The sequence below is a fragment of the Pleurodeles waltl genome, chromosome 1_2, assembly GCF_031143425.1.
Source record: "Pleurodeles waltl isolate 20211129_DDA chromosome 1_2, aPleWal1.hap1.20221129, whole genome shotgun sequence".
Classification (NCBI taxonomy): Eukaryota; Metazoa; Chordata; class Amphibia; order Caudata; family Salamandridae; genus Pleurodeles; species Pleurodeles waltl.
Genome location: NC_090437.1, coordinates 886,658,547 through 886,676,690, shown reverse-complemented (window position 1 = coordinate 886,676,690; position 18,144 = coordinate 886,658,547). Strand labels below are relative to the sequence as shown.

Here is an 18,144-nt window from a genome sequence, read left to right as displayed (position 1 = left end):
GAACATATTCTATTTTAGGAGAGGTGTGCCAACACTTTTTGATGAGAAGTCTATAGCAAGATCAGCATCTCCACCTAGTGAGGATATGGAAACCAAAATGTATCCGAGAGCACCCTCTTCCAAAGAAGAATATATCAGCGGGAGGACACCAGAGCAGGTACAGTGCAAACCCCACTACATAACTACTGTGATGGCACTATTTTGGCACATGGAGTGTTAGCCTTGCTCATGACTGTGACTGGGGGATCTGCTTCACACATGCTGTTTTCTAGTGATATCTCATGCTAAGGTTATGTACATATTTGTTCTTCTTTCGAAATAAAGGCAGTCTGGCCTGGTGGGGATATTTGTACTAACACCCCTGGAGAAGAAGTGAGTATTTCTACAGTTGCCTTGACTGCCAAACGTGCTCTTTTCCACTAACTTTGAGCAGCTATCGAACTGTATGATGCCAATAAACCAAGCTCACATTACTTACTTGATGGAAGTCAAAGCGTAATGGCATGTCAGGACAATTATGCATGCAGTATGGACATCAAAAACACAGACAGCTACCTCAAATTGACATAGAGAATAACTGCCTTCCCAGTTTGTGGGGCAGATTGCACATAATACTCATATAAATATTTTTGAGTTTAAGAAGGGTGTGGTGAATGACTCTCTCTGACTCTTGTAGTATCAAAGTCATACTAGTGTCTACATCAAACGTAATTGATGCATAAGAGGATGTCTTGAATGGGCATGATAATTTTTATGGCAGTCCATGTACCCCTATAATTGTCTTTGAAATATTTCACTTTTCCTGGTTGACTTTGGCCCTCTCCCTTTCAGCACAAGCCTGAAGGCAGTTTTACACAAGAGTCTGCAGCCATGTAGGCAGTGGTTCGTACCCCCTTCTCCTTGCCTTCTACCCTTTGTCAAGAGGCAGGAGGTCTTAAGGAATTAGGCTTCAATTTGTCTTTGGGGGAACATACCTAAATATCATAACAAAAATAGTGTAAGAAAATGCCTCTTTTTGCATGATCATCCCCACAATTTCGGACTGATGCTGCTGTTGTTTCGATTCTGAGAGCGCATTGATGCCTGCCAACCAGACCTCAGTGCCAGTGTTCTAACTGACTACAAAAGGTATGTTGAATTGCCTAACCCCAACTGGCATAAACCAACTTTCTTATAAGCCCCTTGTAATTGGTACCCAGGGCATGTAAGACACTCTGTCCACCTAGGACTGCAGCACCAGTTGTGCCACCCTATGTGTTACAAAGTAAAAAATGGCTCCCAACCTACCACTGCAGGATGGATGAGCAGTTTTAAAACTGCTGGTTCGACTTTGCCTTTTCCCACACTTCACTTAACAATATATGTAAGTCTCTCCTACAGAAGGCTTACCAAGCCCCAGTATCATATTAAGTAGGACATAGGGCCTCATTCTGACCGCGGAGGCCATTCTGGCTTTCCCGCTGGGCTGGCGGGCGACCGCCAGAAGGCCGCCCGCCAGCCCAGCGGGAAACCCCTTCCCACGAGGAAGCCGGCTCCGAATGGAGCCGGCGGAGTGGGAAGGGTGCGACGGGTGCAGTAGCACCCGTCGCGAATTTCAGTGTCTGCTAAGCAGACACTGAAATTCAAAGTGGGGCCCTCTTACGGGGGCCCCTGCAGTGCCCATGCCATTGGCATGGGCACTGCAGGGGCCCCCAGGGGCCCCACGACACCCCTCACCACCATCCTGTTCCTGGCAGTCGGAACCGCCAGGAACAGGATGGCGGTGAGGGGGTCGGAATCCCCCATGGCGGCGCAGCAAGCTGCGCCGCCATGGGGGATTCCTCAGGGCAGCGGAAAACCGGCGGGATACCGCCGGTTTTCCTGTTCTGACCGCGGCCATACCGCCGCGGTCAGAATGCCCTGCGGAGCACCGCCAGCCTGTTGGCGGTGCTCCCGCCGACCCCGGCCCCGGCGCTCCTTGACCGCCGGGGTCGGAATGACCCCCATAAATCTTTAATAAGCCCTAACAGCAAAACCTGCCAATTGTTGTTTTTGCTGTGGAAAAGTTATAATCCCATTCATTGGCTAACAGAGAGTTATCGACTGGCCCCTCAGCCTGACTTACTTCTGAATGGGACTACTAAAATTGGTACTTCGAGGTATCAAATTAATCATGGCATTAAACCTGACTTGAAGCCCAAGTCAAATTAAATGTCACTTTTAAGGAAAGACAACTTTTAGAAAATTGCCACTTTGTTGCGCAGTTTATCTAGTATTCTCACACAACTTTTGGCCACCAGACAACCTTCTGCCCTCCTGGACAGTAGTGTGAATGACTCTCAGGAACAATAGAATCCTACTTATCAGGGTGGTAGCCCAAAAGGCAAGCTTAACTTCAAAGACAAATGGCAATCACATTCCTGAAGAAAGGTCTCTTTGTTCAGGTTGACAGGCTGACAGTGGGAACAGAGAGGGGAGACCAGCTCTAGGGTGGACTACCAAGTTCCTACCATGCAAAAAAGAGTTCGGACATCTTGGGAGTGGGCAGAATAGTGAACTCTGGGATTGTTAGATGCCACACATAGCTGGAAGTCGTCACAGTGTGGGAGGGATCATGGTAGCACGTTGGCTAGTGATGCATCATCCCCGCAGGGCACTTTTGAGGATACATGTAGCACCCATAGCACACTGAATCTCAGATCACTGCGGAACTGTAGAAAGGACTGAAGAGGACCCCTGGACTTGGCAAAAAGCGGCTGCAATGTCTGCTGGACTGCATATGCCACATCTTGGGCTAGCAAAGAGTGGACTGTGCCTGTGGCTCCTGGCTTGAGAAAAAGTTGCTCCCAAACCCAAGACCAAAGAAGTGACTCAAGGATCAGTCGTATGACCCCCAGAACCAGCACCAATCAAAGCTGAAGTAGCCCAAATCAGCAAGTCAGTAACCGTTTCTGGAGATTATTGTTATTATTATTATTATTATCATTAGGATTTATAGAGTTCATGGCTACCCGAAGGCTTCCAAGCACTGATGCAGCACTGATGCAGGACCATTGACCAGGCAAAGGAAACTACAGAGGGAACAGTAAAGTCTTCAAATTTTTACAAAAGGAGAGTTTCGAGTTCTCTAAGCGGAGTTCCAGTGGCAGGGAATTCCATAAGTTGGCTGCTTTAAAGGCAAATGAGGTACCTCCCCATCTTGCTTTCTTGACATGACAAATATTAATTAAGGAAGCAGATGAGGATCTAAGTGATCTCTGAGGAGTATAGGGAGTTATAATCTGCCTAAGAAAAGCCAGACCCTTTTTCTGAAATGCCCAATGAACAAGACACATGGCTTCAAAATTAACACATTGTTCAATGGGAAGCCAATGGAGAGAGGCCAGGGCTGCTTTGGCAGAATGATGTCTTGGAATGTCCAGCAATAGGCGGGCAGTAGCATTTTGTACCACCTGCAATCTCTTTAAAATATAGGGCGGAGAACTCATAAATAAAACATTCCCATAATCTAGACGTGACAGTATGAGAGCCTGGGCAATAAGTCTTTTAGCCAGGAAAGGGAGGAATGTAAAGATTTTCATTAAGGTTCTTAACAGACTAAAACAGGTAGCTGCAAGTTTTTTCGAGTGACATTCCATCGTGAGACGGGAGTCCAGCCAAAAGCCTAGACTTTTTATATTGTCTTTAGGCGGGGGAAGATCTTTAAATCTATTGGGACTGGAGCAGGAGACTTAAGGAGGCATAAGTTCCCTACCAACATAACCTCTGTTTTCGCATCATTAAGCTTAAGCTTACTGTCCACCATTCATCTAGCAACGTCCGACAGACAGGATGATAAAGTAGCTTGTTCTAACTTGGTGTTAGTGGAAAAAGAGAAAACCAATTGGGTATCTCAGCATGGGATACAAGAGATTCACCACTTACCTCTGCTAGGCACCCCAAGAGACCAATCCTTGATGGCCAAAAGTTGCATGGACACTAGCCTCCACCAAAGGATACCGCTGGACCCGCTGTGGACGGAGATCGTTAGCCCAGAAGAAACTAGCCTTGTACTGGCTTAAAGAAGACTTTGAGAGACCCTGACCTCTGTGGTCAGTGCCACCCGACCTGACCTGTGGACTGAGCAGTAACTGCAAGGACACCCCTGTTGAAAGTCCAGCTCCTAGAGTATTCTTGTGCATTCTCCATCTCCTGCATCCCCATTATCAAGACTACTCTGTTAAAGTCTATGGAGGTTGTAATGTAAAGTTCAGAGCTGGACTGTAGAATGCTTTGGTGGCCAGGTAAATGTACACATACTCCTCAGGGACCCCCCTGACCTTCTCTCTGCTGGATGTGGTCACCCTAGTTGGGCCACAAATGCTAAACACAACTCTTTCAAATTTTTCAAAAGTTTCCAAACTTTACAGTTACCAATGCTAATTTGCAGTTGTGACAAAAAGTACTGAGATTTACATTTACTTTGAAAATCTATAGCTCCAGAACCATCTGGTGGATGATCTTGAACTCTACAAATTCATTAAAAAATCTATTTTTATAAATTGATGTCTGCTTTCTTTCAAGTTGTGTGTCTCTTTTATGTGTTTGTTTGGTGCTTCTAAATGATTTACACTAGTTTCTTTGTTTATACCTTGCTGCTCAAACCCACAGCTACCCAGGGTTGAGCTAAAGGTTTGCAAACAAGTTTGACTGGACCCAAGACAGTTCTGTGAGTGTATTACATGGTAAGGTCTCACATCCATGTCATATAATGCACCCCAATCCTCACATTAAGGAAGCATTGTATCCTAAATATAACAAATATAAGTTAGAAAAAAGTTGCCACGCTGGAGTTAATAATGCAAACTCTACACCTCATGGGAGAATCTTTTTGTAGATGATATCTAGGCCATGATATTTATGTCAGGCAATATTTTAGATAATGATATTCTGATATACAACCTTTCTTGGTCACTATTGCACTAAATATATCACTCCTTTCTATCCTAAGAAACGTCTTTGTCCCACGTCATGGTAGGATGTTTAAGCTAGGAGAAACCAAATGTGAGTCCATAAAAGTTGTCTTTCCCTTTTAATACTAGTGCCCTAAGCAGTCTTATGAGACTCAATTAATTTGTCATAACTCAATTTCTGGTTTTCTATTAAGAGGCTGAGTACTGAGAAAATAGTCTGAGTCAACAAAAAGTTTCTGCCTTACAAATCACAAATTATATCTCCAATATGGCTGATATATACAGCTCCTCACAGGAGCTTCTGTCCAAGGAACATCACCAGGAAGAGTCCACACAAACACCTATCCCTCCATTAACCCATTCAGTTCCTTCACATCAGGCAGGCACATACCTTGAAGAACCTGTCTCCTCTGAACGTAAGGGTACCTTCATACTACCAGTCTTCATATTCCCACAGGGTTGCTTTTGGAGGCTCTCTGTTACTTGCAGTCATGTGTGTTCTTATGGTGTGTTTAGAATATTTCATAGTTAGCTAAATAACACAGTTGTGCCTTACTTCACACTAAAAGAGATGCCTTGTTATTGGCTACCATAGTGAGAGCTTCAGCAGGTATGTCACAGCTTTTCCCATCACAAAGCAACAGTAGGTCTTTAGTTGCTGTCTTCATTCAGTATTCTGACAGCCTTGCTCCTCCTTACTGTAGCCCACATCGAGTCTCCATTCATGTTATCTACTCGTCCCTTCAGCCTTTGAATATACTATCAAGAGCTGTCAGTTTCTGCTGAACCTCCTTCTTAGAATAATTTGTTCAAACATTTGCATCACATATTCTGTTCCTAAACATTACAGTGCTGTAACATTTTCCATTCAGGTCTACCCAATGCCTACTGAAAATAACTGACAATAACGGGGATGCTGGAACTGACCCATATTAGTTTTCCTCTAGTATATGCTGAATAATTAGTTTCTTAGAGCAGGCCTTGCCACCTCGTTTGGAGTTTATGACCCTCATCTGCTGTGAGGTGGGTCTCTTGGAGGATAGCTGTATGCATCTTCATCTTTTCAGGTGTGCATGAGTTCTGTGATATTTTGATGGCCCCATCAATCAATGGATATTCCATGTTGTTTATTTGTACATGTTAATTGACACCATATCCTAGGATCAGTAAAGGGTGTCTTCTTTTATATTGTGGAGTTGGTTGATGTTGCACACGCAACATTGTCAATCCAGAGAGAGCGTTAAAGTTGTGACTGCATGTTCAAGGCATCAGCACTCAGCAAGGTTCAAGGCACTGTAAATCCCCTGGGCCAAGTGAAACTACACTCCGTCCATCTGTTCTTAGCCTGAAACTCTAAAGTAAACCCCAGACAACCAAACAATAGACCTCTGCATTGTGTATTGTGTATGAATCCAAGGAGACAGTGTGTGGTGTGTCTAAGACCATGTGAGTGCTTCACTGTTGTGCTGCTTCACAGCATGAACCAGTATACACAGTGGCTATTAGAGTGCCCCCTTCATCGTGTAGAAGTGCTAGTCATGTGTAATGTTGTATTGGATATCCCAATCCCTCTTAACAGTTCCCATGAGTGGTTCTGGTTCAGTATTGCCATTTTAATTTACAGGACAGTGTCTGAGGTCATAGGCATAATTACTGGTCCTATTTGGATGTGGGCATCCTGGACATCTTCTCCTGTCATTGAGTAATGTTTGCTTGTGTCACTCTTGTGTGATATTCCATTAGTACCCTAATAAGCTCGGTTGCTGCTATAGCACTACTCTGCCCACTAGCCTCTGCTCTAGGGTAGGCATTCGTGCTACTCTATTCCTCTTCCTTCTGGGCTAGGACCAGGTACGCCATCTGCCCCAGCCGGGGCAACTCACCTTCTAGGAAGCCCATGACCTCAATCCATTGCTGCACTTCTGCCTGGTATGTGAAGAAGTGTGACTTGCCATTATTGAGTACCTTGAGATGTGTGGGGAACTAAGCACACCTTCGAGGTGAAGTTTATGTAGTGTATATTTCACCTTCAGGAAGGATCTTCTTTGTTGCTGGACTGCAACTGTGTAGTCTGGGAAATTGGATACGTTTATCACCTTGCTTCATAACAGCCTCTTCAGTCCAGTCGCTATAAAGAGGTTATCCCTGCCATGATAGTTTAGTAGGCTGATGATAATGGGCCTTCTAGCAGTTTTGTCAGGCCTGCTGGTTCCATAACTGACCCTTTAGTTTCTACCGTGGTCAGTCTTTCGACCATTTTCCTGTGGTCAGATTGGCAACATGTTATGTCAATGTTATCCTCTAGCATCTTGCGAGCATCATGTATTGCTTGCAGGATTTTGTGTAGCCTATCTGAGATGTCACCCATCATGACAGTGTCTGTTTGAGGTAACCTTCTTTTTCCATTAGTAGGCACTTTGTGCATATGAGGTGGGTTGCTCTGGGTTTGCCTTCTGGTCTTTGTGGCCTATATTGGTTCAGCTGGAGGGAGTGATGTTGCTTCTTCTCCACTGCACTGTTTCACCCTTCAGTGCAGCTTTACAGTCAGTGGTTGTGTACCAGGGATCAGGACAGGTGACTGAAGAGATTCCTTTCTGTGGAACATTTGTGCCCCCAAACTGTCACAAGCCAGGGTGTTTTTAAGGTGCAGTCCTTTAAGCCATTGGCAAATGGGAAAAGAGTTCGGCACATTGCTGCTCATGCAATCAGTGCGTGTCAGGCCTGAGACCCTGGTGAGCACATGGCTTCTTCTGCCGGGTATAGTTTAAGGAGTGAGAAGGAAAGACAGTAGTCTTTACTAACCTCTATGAATGTCTCTTTGAAAAGGCCACTGTGACCAGACCATGAATGCCCCGGCTCCCAGATTTTTGCTGTTCTCACTGTCCCAATATCTGTGGTCCTTGGTACGTATGCTGCCCAGCAACCTCCCATTGTGCTGGTGCCCTACACACCTCGTCTGTCGACTCTCTCCTTCATGTCCAGGGTCAGCATCAGGAGCATGCAGTTGAGATTACATAAGTGTCCTCTCTAGAGCTGCAGGTCCATCCATGCACCGTCACAAGCACCACTAGCAGCCCGATCCCACGCTGGATTGTCTCCTGCCAGCAGCTGCAATTCTAGTTACATCCTCCAGCTTCTGTTAAAATTTCATCCGCTACGGATGGGGGGTGATTGTCTGCGACACTGATGCATTGGATAGTCACCAAATTGTGGGGGATTGTAAACGGAGGAAAGTAAGATCATGTCATCTCAGCTTTGCCCCTCACATCCTTCCCCTTCAGCCCTACTGGTGAGTGCCAAAGGGGTCTTTATTGTCCATTTCCTAATTCATGAAAGTTATGACGTCTACAGTGCATTTAACAGCACAAAGGGGGATCTAATTTCGTTAAATTAAACTCATATAGGTGATCAGACACTTTTGGCCCCTACAGCTTGGACGAGCAAAAGCTTAACTTGCAGCTTGAAAGCATGGATGCATTGAGCAGGTTCAAAAGCCTGTGCTAAGACCCCTGTAACCTATGTCTCTAATCATCAGATTGGCACTTTCTTGCCTGAACTGTCTTTTGTTCCTAAAACAGACCTACTTTGGTTCCAAAATAATTATAATCATGTAAATCTACAAAATCATCTTGTACTAATATTGGATGTCTGCCTTCAACAATAATTTCGCTTCGGCAAACTATCCATTTAAGACCACCATTTATTCCCTGGCAGGCCAACCACCAAGCCACTGGGGTGGCAAATGCTCTGTAGTGGCCAGCCGTCTCAATTTATAGTTTCCTGCCATGTCATCAGGAAATTTTCAACAAAAGTACATTAAACATAACAGCACAACCACTTCCGGCAAAACTTCAGTGTCATCTATGATGGTAGCCTAGTGGGCAATTTTTTAGGGTATTTCAGAAACAAATCCTCTCTAATGAAGGCTGGGCTTTTCAGATTGTTGCTGCAGGAGACCAGTGACAGCTGGCTCACTGACATGATATTTCTAACAGCAGAGTAAATAGGGCTCTGCCATCATAAACTAAATTGTACCCACACTTCTAAAGTAATCAGAAGTGCCTAAAGATTGGTCCACAAGGCATCTGCTGATGCGTTACTAACGCCCTGTTATCAGCAAACTCTTAAATTAGGCCTTCAGTCTCTTGCAAAACAATGTGGTCCTTGAATTTTGGAAGGTTCTGAATTATGCAATAGTGGATTGTTGTTAATTTTTATTTTCACATTATCTTTTATGGGTCCTTCTGTACCAAAAAAGAGCTTTTAAAATGGTGAGATTCAGTTAATGCAACCCTGAACCCCAGGGCAGTATTATGAGTACCAATGAATCGAATTACGAGTAATGAGTGGATACTCTGAAGGAGACCAGATAGGCATCGTTGAAAATCACACTTTAATTTGATATTATATTCTATTGGAACCTTCATTTCACAATAACTAATATTAACACTTATTGATTGGATTTTTATCTCTTTGGTAAGTAGGCGAATTACAATATTTAGCGATATACACATTATGTTTCCACAATCCTCCTATTGGTTCTTACATTGTGTCTTCCAACATAAATAAAACATAAAAATGAGCCAGCAGACATTTTCCAGTTGTCCAAAGCAGTCATGATTATATTTATGCTATGATACGTTACTCACTCTGCATATGGTGCCTATGATAATTAAATTGAATGTATCCTCAAGACCAACTGTGATCAAGAAACACAAAAGCACATTTGGCCACTTATGTGACTCTCAAACTTCTTTTTTCTCCACCAAGTTGTTCAAAATTATCAAAATACTGCTCAGTAAAAACTACCATGCAGTTGAAAAAGAGTTTGAAGATCTGGATGAGATGAATTCCAGGCGCCTGAGTCAGGAGAACATGTACTTCCTCCTAAAGCAGTAAGAGTTTTATTACGTTTATTCCTCATAAAGTTAATTTCTTTCTCATGCAATTTCAGTTTAAAAAATCTAAAGTTTATTTCCCAATAGAATGTCATTCCTGGTATTTCGTCTCTCATTTTGTTGAAGAATGTTATAAAATGTGTTTCTCACACAACAAAACTATACATCTTCATTGTCATGTCTCCTTGTAGGTTTGATATCCACCCTGAAATAACTAGAGGTGAAATCCGCAGGCTGTGGGAAACCTTGATTACAAACCAAGACAAAACATTGGATTTCCTAGAGTTTGTAAGGCACTTTGGCTTCTCCCCTAAGTCTGCCTGCTTTCCTAATGCCAAGATTAGCCCACCCAAGAAAGGCGACAGTGACTTTAAGATGCGTTCTAACAAGCTCAACTGTGATTCTGACATCCTTGTCGATAGAGTCCGGGCTAAGGTAAGCATTTGTTCAGCACCATTGGAAATGTAAATCCATGATGGGTAGACAAGAATTAATTTCCAAAATACCATTTTCAGGGCTTGCTCTGTATGAAGTTGTAATAGAATTAGAATTGTCACAGAAGGGTAACACATTCAATATCAGCATTATTAAAGTCTGGAGGTGCACAGTATGTATCTCACCATCCCCTCGAAATTTTATTTCAATACCCACATCTGGTATTGGATCAGCCAGTCTGAACAGGTACTTCACTTTCCTGAGATCCTGGAATCAAAGAGTCCGTCATCAGGTTTAAGAGTCCATTGGTGATATCAAGCCTCATATTTGTAAAGCATATAGAACATTAGATAGTCTACTGGTTTCAACACTGTGTCCTTACTGTGCCCCGTAGAGGTTAAGATGATGGTGTGCTTTATGTTTGGCCTTTGAAATTGTGCCACAGGTATGACTAGGAAATGGCTCAGTGCAGCTCATAGAGCCATACCTGAATATGGCTTAGTTCATACTGTAGTGGGACAGAGTGTCCAGAATTCCCGGTTTGAAAAAAACAATCGTCCCATGGAAGCACACAGAAAAACAGCAGTAGGTACAGAAGAAATCAGTGAAGGGATATGGTATGATTTTCTCCAGTAGGATGTACTGTCTTTGAGCTTTGTGAACAGTGTGAAGATAGGATTCCTTCTGCTGCATACCTGAGCTTATGAGCTTATCAGAGTCTAGAAAATAATGAACAGGAAATCACAGAACTCATTACCCTTTACTCATCAGCAGTATATCCTCTGCCAAAACTAGATGAGAAAGTTCATTCTTGCATCAATTTATGGAGCTAAGTGTAACCTGCCAGAGTGATGCACAAATAATGCAATGAGCAATTGGGCTCTTGAATAGCCCTTGACTAGTAGAACTAAATTGTAGATTGGATCTGACAAGCGAAAGGAAGCCATCTCTCCCAGGAAACATGAGCAATTTTCTTTTCTTCAATTAGATAAATTATGAGCATTTAAAATCATTTCCACTGCAACAATTATCTTCAAGCTGAAAGGTGTGTTCCGCAATACCTGGTTGATATAGGTATGACAAATGGCAGCTGGGGACATGCTTGATTTAGTTGATAAATGCAATAACAAGCATCACAAAAGCAAGTATGATAATCAAGTTTGAATATTGCTAGCTTCCCCTTGTGAGGTGGGTTGCCCTTGTCAAATGACCCCTCACATATGAAGCAATTTACACCTTTTCAGTTCCTCAGTTCAACTAAGATGCCCAAAATATCCGCTTGTGGACATTTCCCAGATTCCCATTTTCCAGATCAATTCACAGATCCTGATTCCAAGAATCATGGTTTGCATTTGCACAGGTTGAATTCAGTACCACTTTGAAAATACACTAATTTGGCAGATTTATAGTGGGCCTGAGTTTAGGGCTAGGGGCATGGCCCTGGTTCCATGCTATTCCAGTAGCATTTTAAAGCACACAGTCGCCCAAAAGAGTATCTTGGCACTTTAGAAATGTCTTTTGTTATATATGATGGTTTCCTGTTGCAAAAATTAGGAGTAAAAAAACAATCTTTCAGAAAAACAAACGTTGTTCGAAATATGCCGCGTAACAAACAATTCATTTAATCCTGGTCCATAACAAATATGACCAAATAGTCCTCCCACTTTAAAACTTTCAACAAATTGCCATTTATTCAATGTGTTAATAAGCTTTCAAGAGCATAGCATGTTTCCTCTCTCCACGTTTTCTTAGCATACAAGCACTCTTTAATGTAAACATTACTTTATTTGTTGAGCCAAGACTCATGATCCAGGGTTTCAGAAGAGCTCCAGCAGGTAGTAATCACAGATAATGCTAATAATATTGTAATGAACCACCAAAGATGAGCAGCTCTTGGTCGAATCTTCAAGTGCATGAAGCTGCCAAGGAGAGTCACATTCACTCTAGGTTAACCACAGTCCCCAAAGAGATCTACATACATGCCATGATCCCCCCCCACTAAATGTTCTTAGCCTAATGCATCCCCATATCATATTAACCCAGTCTCCAGGCTCCAAGAACCTAGGGCACTGGTTGGGCACATTGGAATTTAATTTGTTCAAAAGTGAGGGGGTATAATACACCACCCACTGGAATACAGCTGCAGTCTTTGAAAATTAGGTCTCCTTACCCCTTCATTATTACATTTTAAGGCTCCTATCCTTTGCTGTCTCCTCAAGTTTATATTCGTTTCCTTAAACCATCTTAAGCCATGGAGCTGATCATCAAATATATTCTGCAAAGCTCATAACCAGCACACCTACTGAGCCAGTCTTTTCTGATTGCTAGACGGATTAAATAAAACATATGGTAGCGCCCACCTTCGTCCAAGTTGGAGCTGCAAGTACTTTTTCAATATGGCATCTATTTGAAAATAGAAAAATATATTTTGGGCCCTTGATGGCGGAAGTTAAGTCTGAACGACCTCCAAAACAATAAGGTTATCATTACTTAGCCAGTCACCACTTTCCTGAAGTTATCTGGCTCTCATCTATTTATCTCTTTTCCCAAAATTGCCGGGTATATGTAGAGTGGTTCTGTATGAACTTCGGGATTATGAAGCCACAGTTCTTAGTCGCCTCTATTTCTGCCTAAAATGGCTAATGTTCGATATCTCACCAATTTGGGAGTCCCGACCAAAGGAATTGAGGTGGCCTGATTAAGGAAAGTTCTCTAATGTCATTCGTTTGTTCAGTTTATGAAACCTGTCATTTGGCGCTTGTTCCAAATAAATGTACTTATAAGTGAATTTAGTCTCTGAAAGAATTCACTTGTGAGCACATATGGAATTGAATTAGAAAAATGTAGAAGGGGCAAAATCTGCATTTTCACCATTGCACTTCTGCCAATAATCAGTTAACCCCACCTCTCCAGCATGCTTTTGATCTTAGCCACCAGAGGGGACTTAATTCAATTTATATATATCTCCATAATTCTCTGAAAGGCTAAGCCCTAGATACTGTATGGGGCATTTATGGTATGATGCCTGTAGATGTTGAGGTAGCGAGTTAACATTGGGATTAAAAGGCATTATTTCTATTTTAGAAATGTTATCTCAGTATCCTGCTAAAATTGAAAAAGATTTAGAAAATTCCAAACAGATCATCAAAGACAACCACTTCAGGCCGAACAAATAAAACCAAGTCATCAGCATATAATTTGAGTTTCAAGGCCACTGGAATCACTGCCTTCACTCCTTCACTTTTCCTAAATAAAGAAACCAATGGCTCTATTAACGCAGCAAAGAGAGATGGTATGAGAAGACACTGCTGTCTGGTGCCTCTAGTGAACTTAATTGTCTCACATCTACCATTCAGGGCTAGTGATGCTGTGGATCCCTTGTAAATCATGGTTGTTGTCCCTATGAGCTGGGGTGTGTTGGACTTTTTTGCTTATGCAGGGTCATCCCCAATCTTTTTGCCTCCTGTCTCCTAATTGTTTCTGACCTGTTGGCTTTTGAACTCTGAGCATTTACCCACTGCTAACCAGTGCTAAAGTGCATATGCTCTCTGTGTAAATTTTATGTGATTGGTTTATCCATGATTGGCATATTTGATTTACTAGTAAGGCCCTAGTAAAGTGCACTAGAGGTGCCAGGGCCTGTAAATCAAATGTTACTAGTGTCCCTGCGTCACTGGTTGTGCCACCCACATAAGTAGCTCTGTAATCATGTCTCAGACCTGCCAGTGCAGTGTCTGTGTGTGCAGTTTTAACTGTAAATCCGGCTTGGCAAGTGTACCCACTTGCCAGGCTTAAACCTTCCCTTTTTTTTACATGTAATGCACCCCTAAGGTAGGCCCTAGGTAGCCCCAAGGGTAGGGTGCAGTGTATGATTAAGGTAGGACATATAGTAATGTGTTTTATATGTCCTGACAGTGTTGCTAAAAGCGTTTTTCACTGTTGCAAGGCCTGTCCCTCTCATAGGTTAACATGGGGGCTACCTTTAAATCTGATTAAAGTGTAGAGTCCCTTTGGGAGCGGATGGACATGTGGAGCTTGGGGTCTCTGAGCTCACAATTTAAAAATACATCTTTTAGTAAAGTTGATTTTGAGATTGTGTATTTGAAAATGCCACTTTTAGAAAGTGAGCATTTTCTTGCTTATACCATTTCTGTGACTCTGCCTGTTTGTGGATTCCCTGTCTGGGTCAGTTTGACAGTTGGTCTGGTTGCACCTCACACTAGACAGTGACACAAAGGGAGCTGGGGTGTAGTCTGCATTTCCCGATGAGCCATCTATGCTAGGAGGGAGGAGAGGAGTGGTCACTCACACCTGAAAGGGCTGTGCCTGCCCTCACACAATGCAGTCTCCAACCCCCTGGTGAGTGTCTGGGGCCTGGCAAGGCAGGATTTCACATTCAAAAGAGACTTTACTTTGAAGTAGGCCTACTTCAAAGGAGAAATTGGGTATAATAAGGGCACCCAAAGCCACAGACTTTAGAACACTTCTGGAAACAAGAGGAACCTCTGCCTGGAGGAGAGCTGAAGAGCTGAGGAAGAAGAGCTGCCCTGCCTGTGACTGTGCTTTGTGGAGCTATCCTGCAGTTGCTGCTTCTGCGAGAGTAAGAGGGCAAAGACTGGGCTTTGTGTGCCTTCCATCTTGTGAAGAAATCTCCAAGGGCTTGATTTAGAGCTTGCCTCCTGTTGTTTGAAGTCTCAGGGACAGCAAAGACTTCTTTCTGCCAGCACCTGGAGTCTCTGGAGAGACTCCTGCTCTGACAAGTGGTGCCCTATCCAGACCCTGGGCCCTTGAAAGGAAAGCTGGTGGAAATCGACTTCGGACCGACTCCACTGCTGAATCCAGGGACACTGCCTACAACCGACTCCATGATCTTCGCTGGAACGCGACGACCTTCGCAGGCCCGATGCCGCTGCAGACCCGCTGAAGTCCACAACTCTGTGGAAGTCACTGCACCACGTCGTGACCGACACCGCTCGAAGTGCGTGGATTAAACGTTTCGCACAGACGCCGCGATCCCCGACTTTGCGCATTGACTTGTTTTCACTCTTCAGCAAAGGTACTGTACTTGGGGGTCTAGGCGACTCCGTGTCCGGCACCGCTGGTGTTGGCTTGTTGGGAACGACTCCGTCACAATGCCGCGTTAACACCTCATCGAAGCATTTTGTGTTTCTAAGCACTATTTTTGAGTTTAATCTTTACAAATTCATAACTTGACTTGTGTATGTCGGATTTTGTTGTGTCATTTTGTGGTGTTTTCATTAAATTACTGTGTGTGTTGGTACAAATACTTTACACTTAGCACTCTGAAGTTAAGCCTACTGCTCTGCCAAGCTACCAAGGGGGTAAGCAGGGGTTAGCTGAGGGTGATTCTCTTTTACCCTGACTAGAGTGAGGGTCCTTGCTTGAACAGGGGAAAACCTGACTGTCAACCAAAGACCCCATTTCCAACATTGGTGATCAGCGGGTGTGTGTTGGTACAAATACTTTACACCTAGCACTCTGAAGCTAAGCCTACTGCTCTGCCAAGCTACCAAGGGGGTAAGCAGGGGTTAGCTGAGGGTGATATTCTTTTACCCTGACTATAGTGAGGGTCCTTGCTTGAACAGGGGGTAACCTGACTGTCAACCAAAGACCACATTTCTAACAGGGTGGAAACCTCATTGCTTCCAAAACTGTAAATAAATAAATCCAGGTCACAAGATCAAAAGCCTTTTTCACATCTGTGAATCTATGACTTCCACTAAATATTACCTGTTAAAATAGAGTTGTTGGGCAGATATAAATCCATTGTCATCATGGTTTACCATCCTGGCAATTACCTCAGCCACTCTTACTGCTATGATCTTCATCAAAAATGTATAATCTGCATCCAGAAGAGTGATCAAATGAAAGGAATGAACATCCTCAGGATTTTTGTCCTTTTCATTGTTCAACTGTCACTTGACCTTTCAACCTACAGCAACATTATTCTACAGTTCTTTGCTTCCACACAAATACATATCTATTTCACATTCCCATAAAACATGCCTTTAAAGCCAGACCTATTGGCATTTCCAATGTTTTTTTAAAATAACAAGTGAAAAAGGGGGACGTAATACACCCCCATTCAGAATTTGGTTAAACATGTCCAGAAGAACACAATTCAGTTAGTGGAGTAAAGGTTGCTTTTATTCTGATGAAAACCCATCGTCACCTGTTGCCTCACATCTGGAAAGCCCCTTAATCACTGCTTCCAGCTTCTGATACTCAATGGGGTGAAAAATATTTTGAACAGTCTTAGCAGTTAAGATTAGTATTATAACCTGTGTGTGACAAAAAGCCTGCAGTGTCATTACCTGAAGGGTTAAGTTAATTTGTATGGATTTTGGACAAATGTTGGAAAAAATATTTTCAAGCCATTGAACCCTCGGTAAACAAAAGGCCACTGAGAGGATCTTTACATTTTTGTGACTGCATTTTAATATTGCTGTACCCTTGATCTCCAGGCCAGCAGTCTTCCACTAATCTTACCTTCTTCATATAGCTGCTGCCCAATTGTTCAACCATTCAGTACTTGTTTTTGAAGCAAGAAGTTGTGCAGCTCTTACCTGGCTACTTCCGCAGCTAGGTCATTTTGCAGCAAGTCTGATTTGGAAAGTTTAAGCTCAGCAAGCCGGAAAGCATTGGTTAAGGACTCATATCTATTTTTTCCAGTATATTAAGATTAGACTGAAAAGCAGTTATCTCACCCATCATAGCAGATTTATATGTTTCCCAAATAATGTTGGGGAAGAGTCCTTTTTTCTTCATAGAATCTACTTCTCATATGTTCAAGAAAGGAGCCCTGTGCCAATAAAGCTGTGTTCGGGGTCCAACGAGAATTTGGAGCACTTAGAGATGGAAAGACAACATACAACAAGTTAGCAGCATGATCAGCTCTGTGGAAATGGTGAGGAATTGAGTTAGGACAGCTTATTTATCCAGAGGAAAAAAACAACTCTTGAGGGCTTTCCACAAGACAAAATGGTCAGAGATCAGATATACTTATAAAGGAAGAGCGTTCCAATTTATTTGGGTCAGGCAGATAAAAGAATCTTTATACTATCCTATGTGGCTAGGCAAAGGAACTAGAAGCAGATGAATTTAAGATCTGAGAAATCTCAGTATCTCATAAGAAGTCACCTTATTACGAAGGTATACAAGTCCTAGCTGATGGACTGCAAAATGAGTCATGCAAAGAATGTGCCTTGGAATGGGTGGCCAGTGAAGAGAGGCTCAGAAGCAGAAGATATGGTAATCTAGAAGAAGATTAAAATCAGGTGAACTGCCACGTTTTTTACGCTGTAGAATTGCAATAAGTCAGGAAGGGAGACCCAGGTAAAATGAACTGAAAGTGAATTGCAACAATTCAGCCTAGATAGAATTAAGGTTTGAATCCCAGTACATCTGGTAGCATCTGGAACAAAAGTACAGATTTTATGCAAAATAGGCAAATAAAGTGGGTAAGTCGCCCATACCTTGCTGATTTGAAGGGCACCTGAAAGGCTCTGATCAAGCCAGAAGCACAAGGTACAGACTTCAATGACTGGGTTGGGTGATTGGGTGATGAACCAAGTGCCTTCGGTCACCAATATGGTGACCAAGAGGCACCTTTCCAAAGTAGAATTTCAGTCATCTCTGCATTGATTTTACGAAAACTAATGTCCATCCAAACAGACATTATTGAAAGTGGAAAGGATCATTATCCAGCGGTTCACGAAGCCTGAAGAGAATTATAGTATCATCTGCATACTTTGTGAATGAAAGCCTAAAAGAAAGAAAATGTTTGACCAATGGTTGGCCGAAGAGATTGAAGAGTGTGGTACTTTAATATGAGCCCTCTAACACTTCTTACACTTATT

General features: G+C 42.9%; 1 protein-coding gene across 1 annotated transcript in view; it reads left to right on the top strand.

The window, feature by feature from the left end:
• Positions 1–18,144, top strand: part of LOC138245733 (EF-hand calcium-binding domain-containing protein 6-like) — a 348,792-nt gene that overhangs the window by 260,902 nt on the left and 69,746 nt on the right. Inside the window, exons 14-16 of the mRNA XM_069199599.1 lie at positions 19–157; positions 9,702–9,826; positions 10,021–10,264. Coding sequence (XP_069055700.1) covers positions 19–157; positions 9,702–9,826; positions 10,021–10,264 — 508 coding nt within the window. The remainder of the gene's footprint in view (positions 1–18; positions 158–9,701; positions 9,827–10,020; positions 10,265–18,144) is intronic.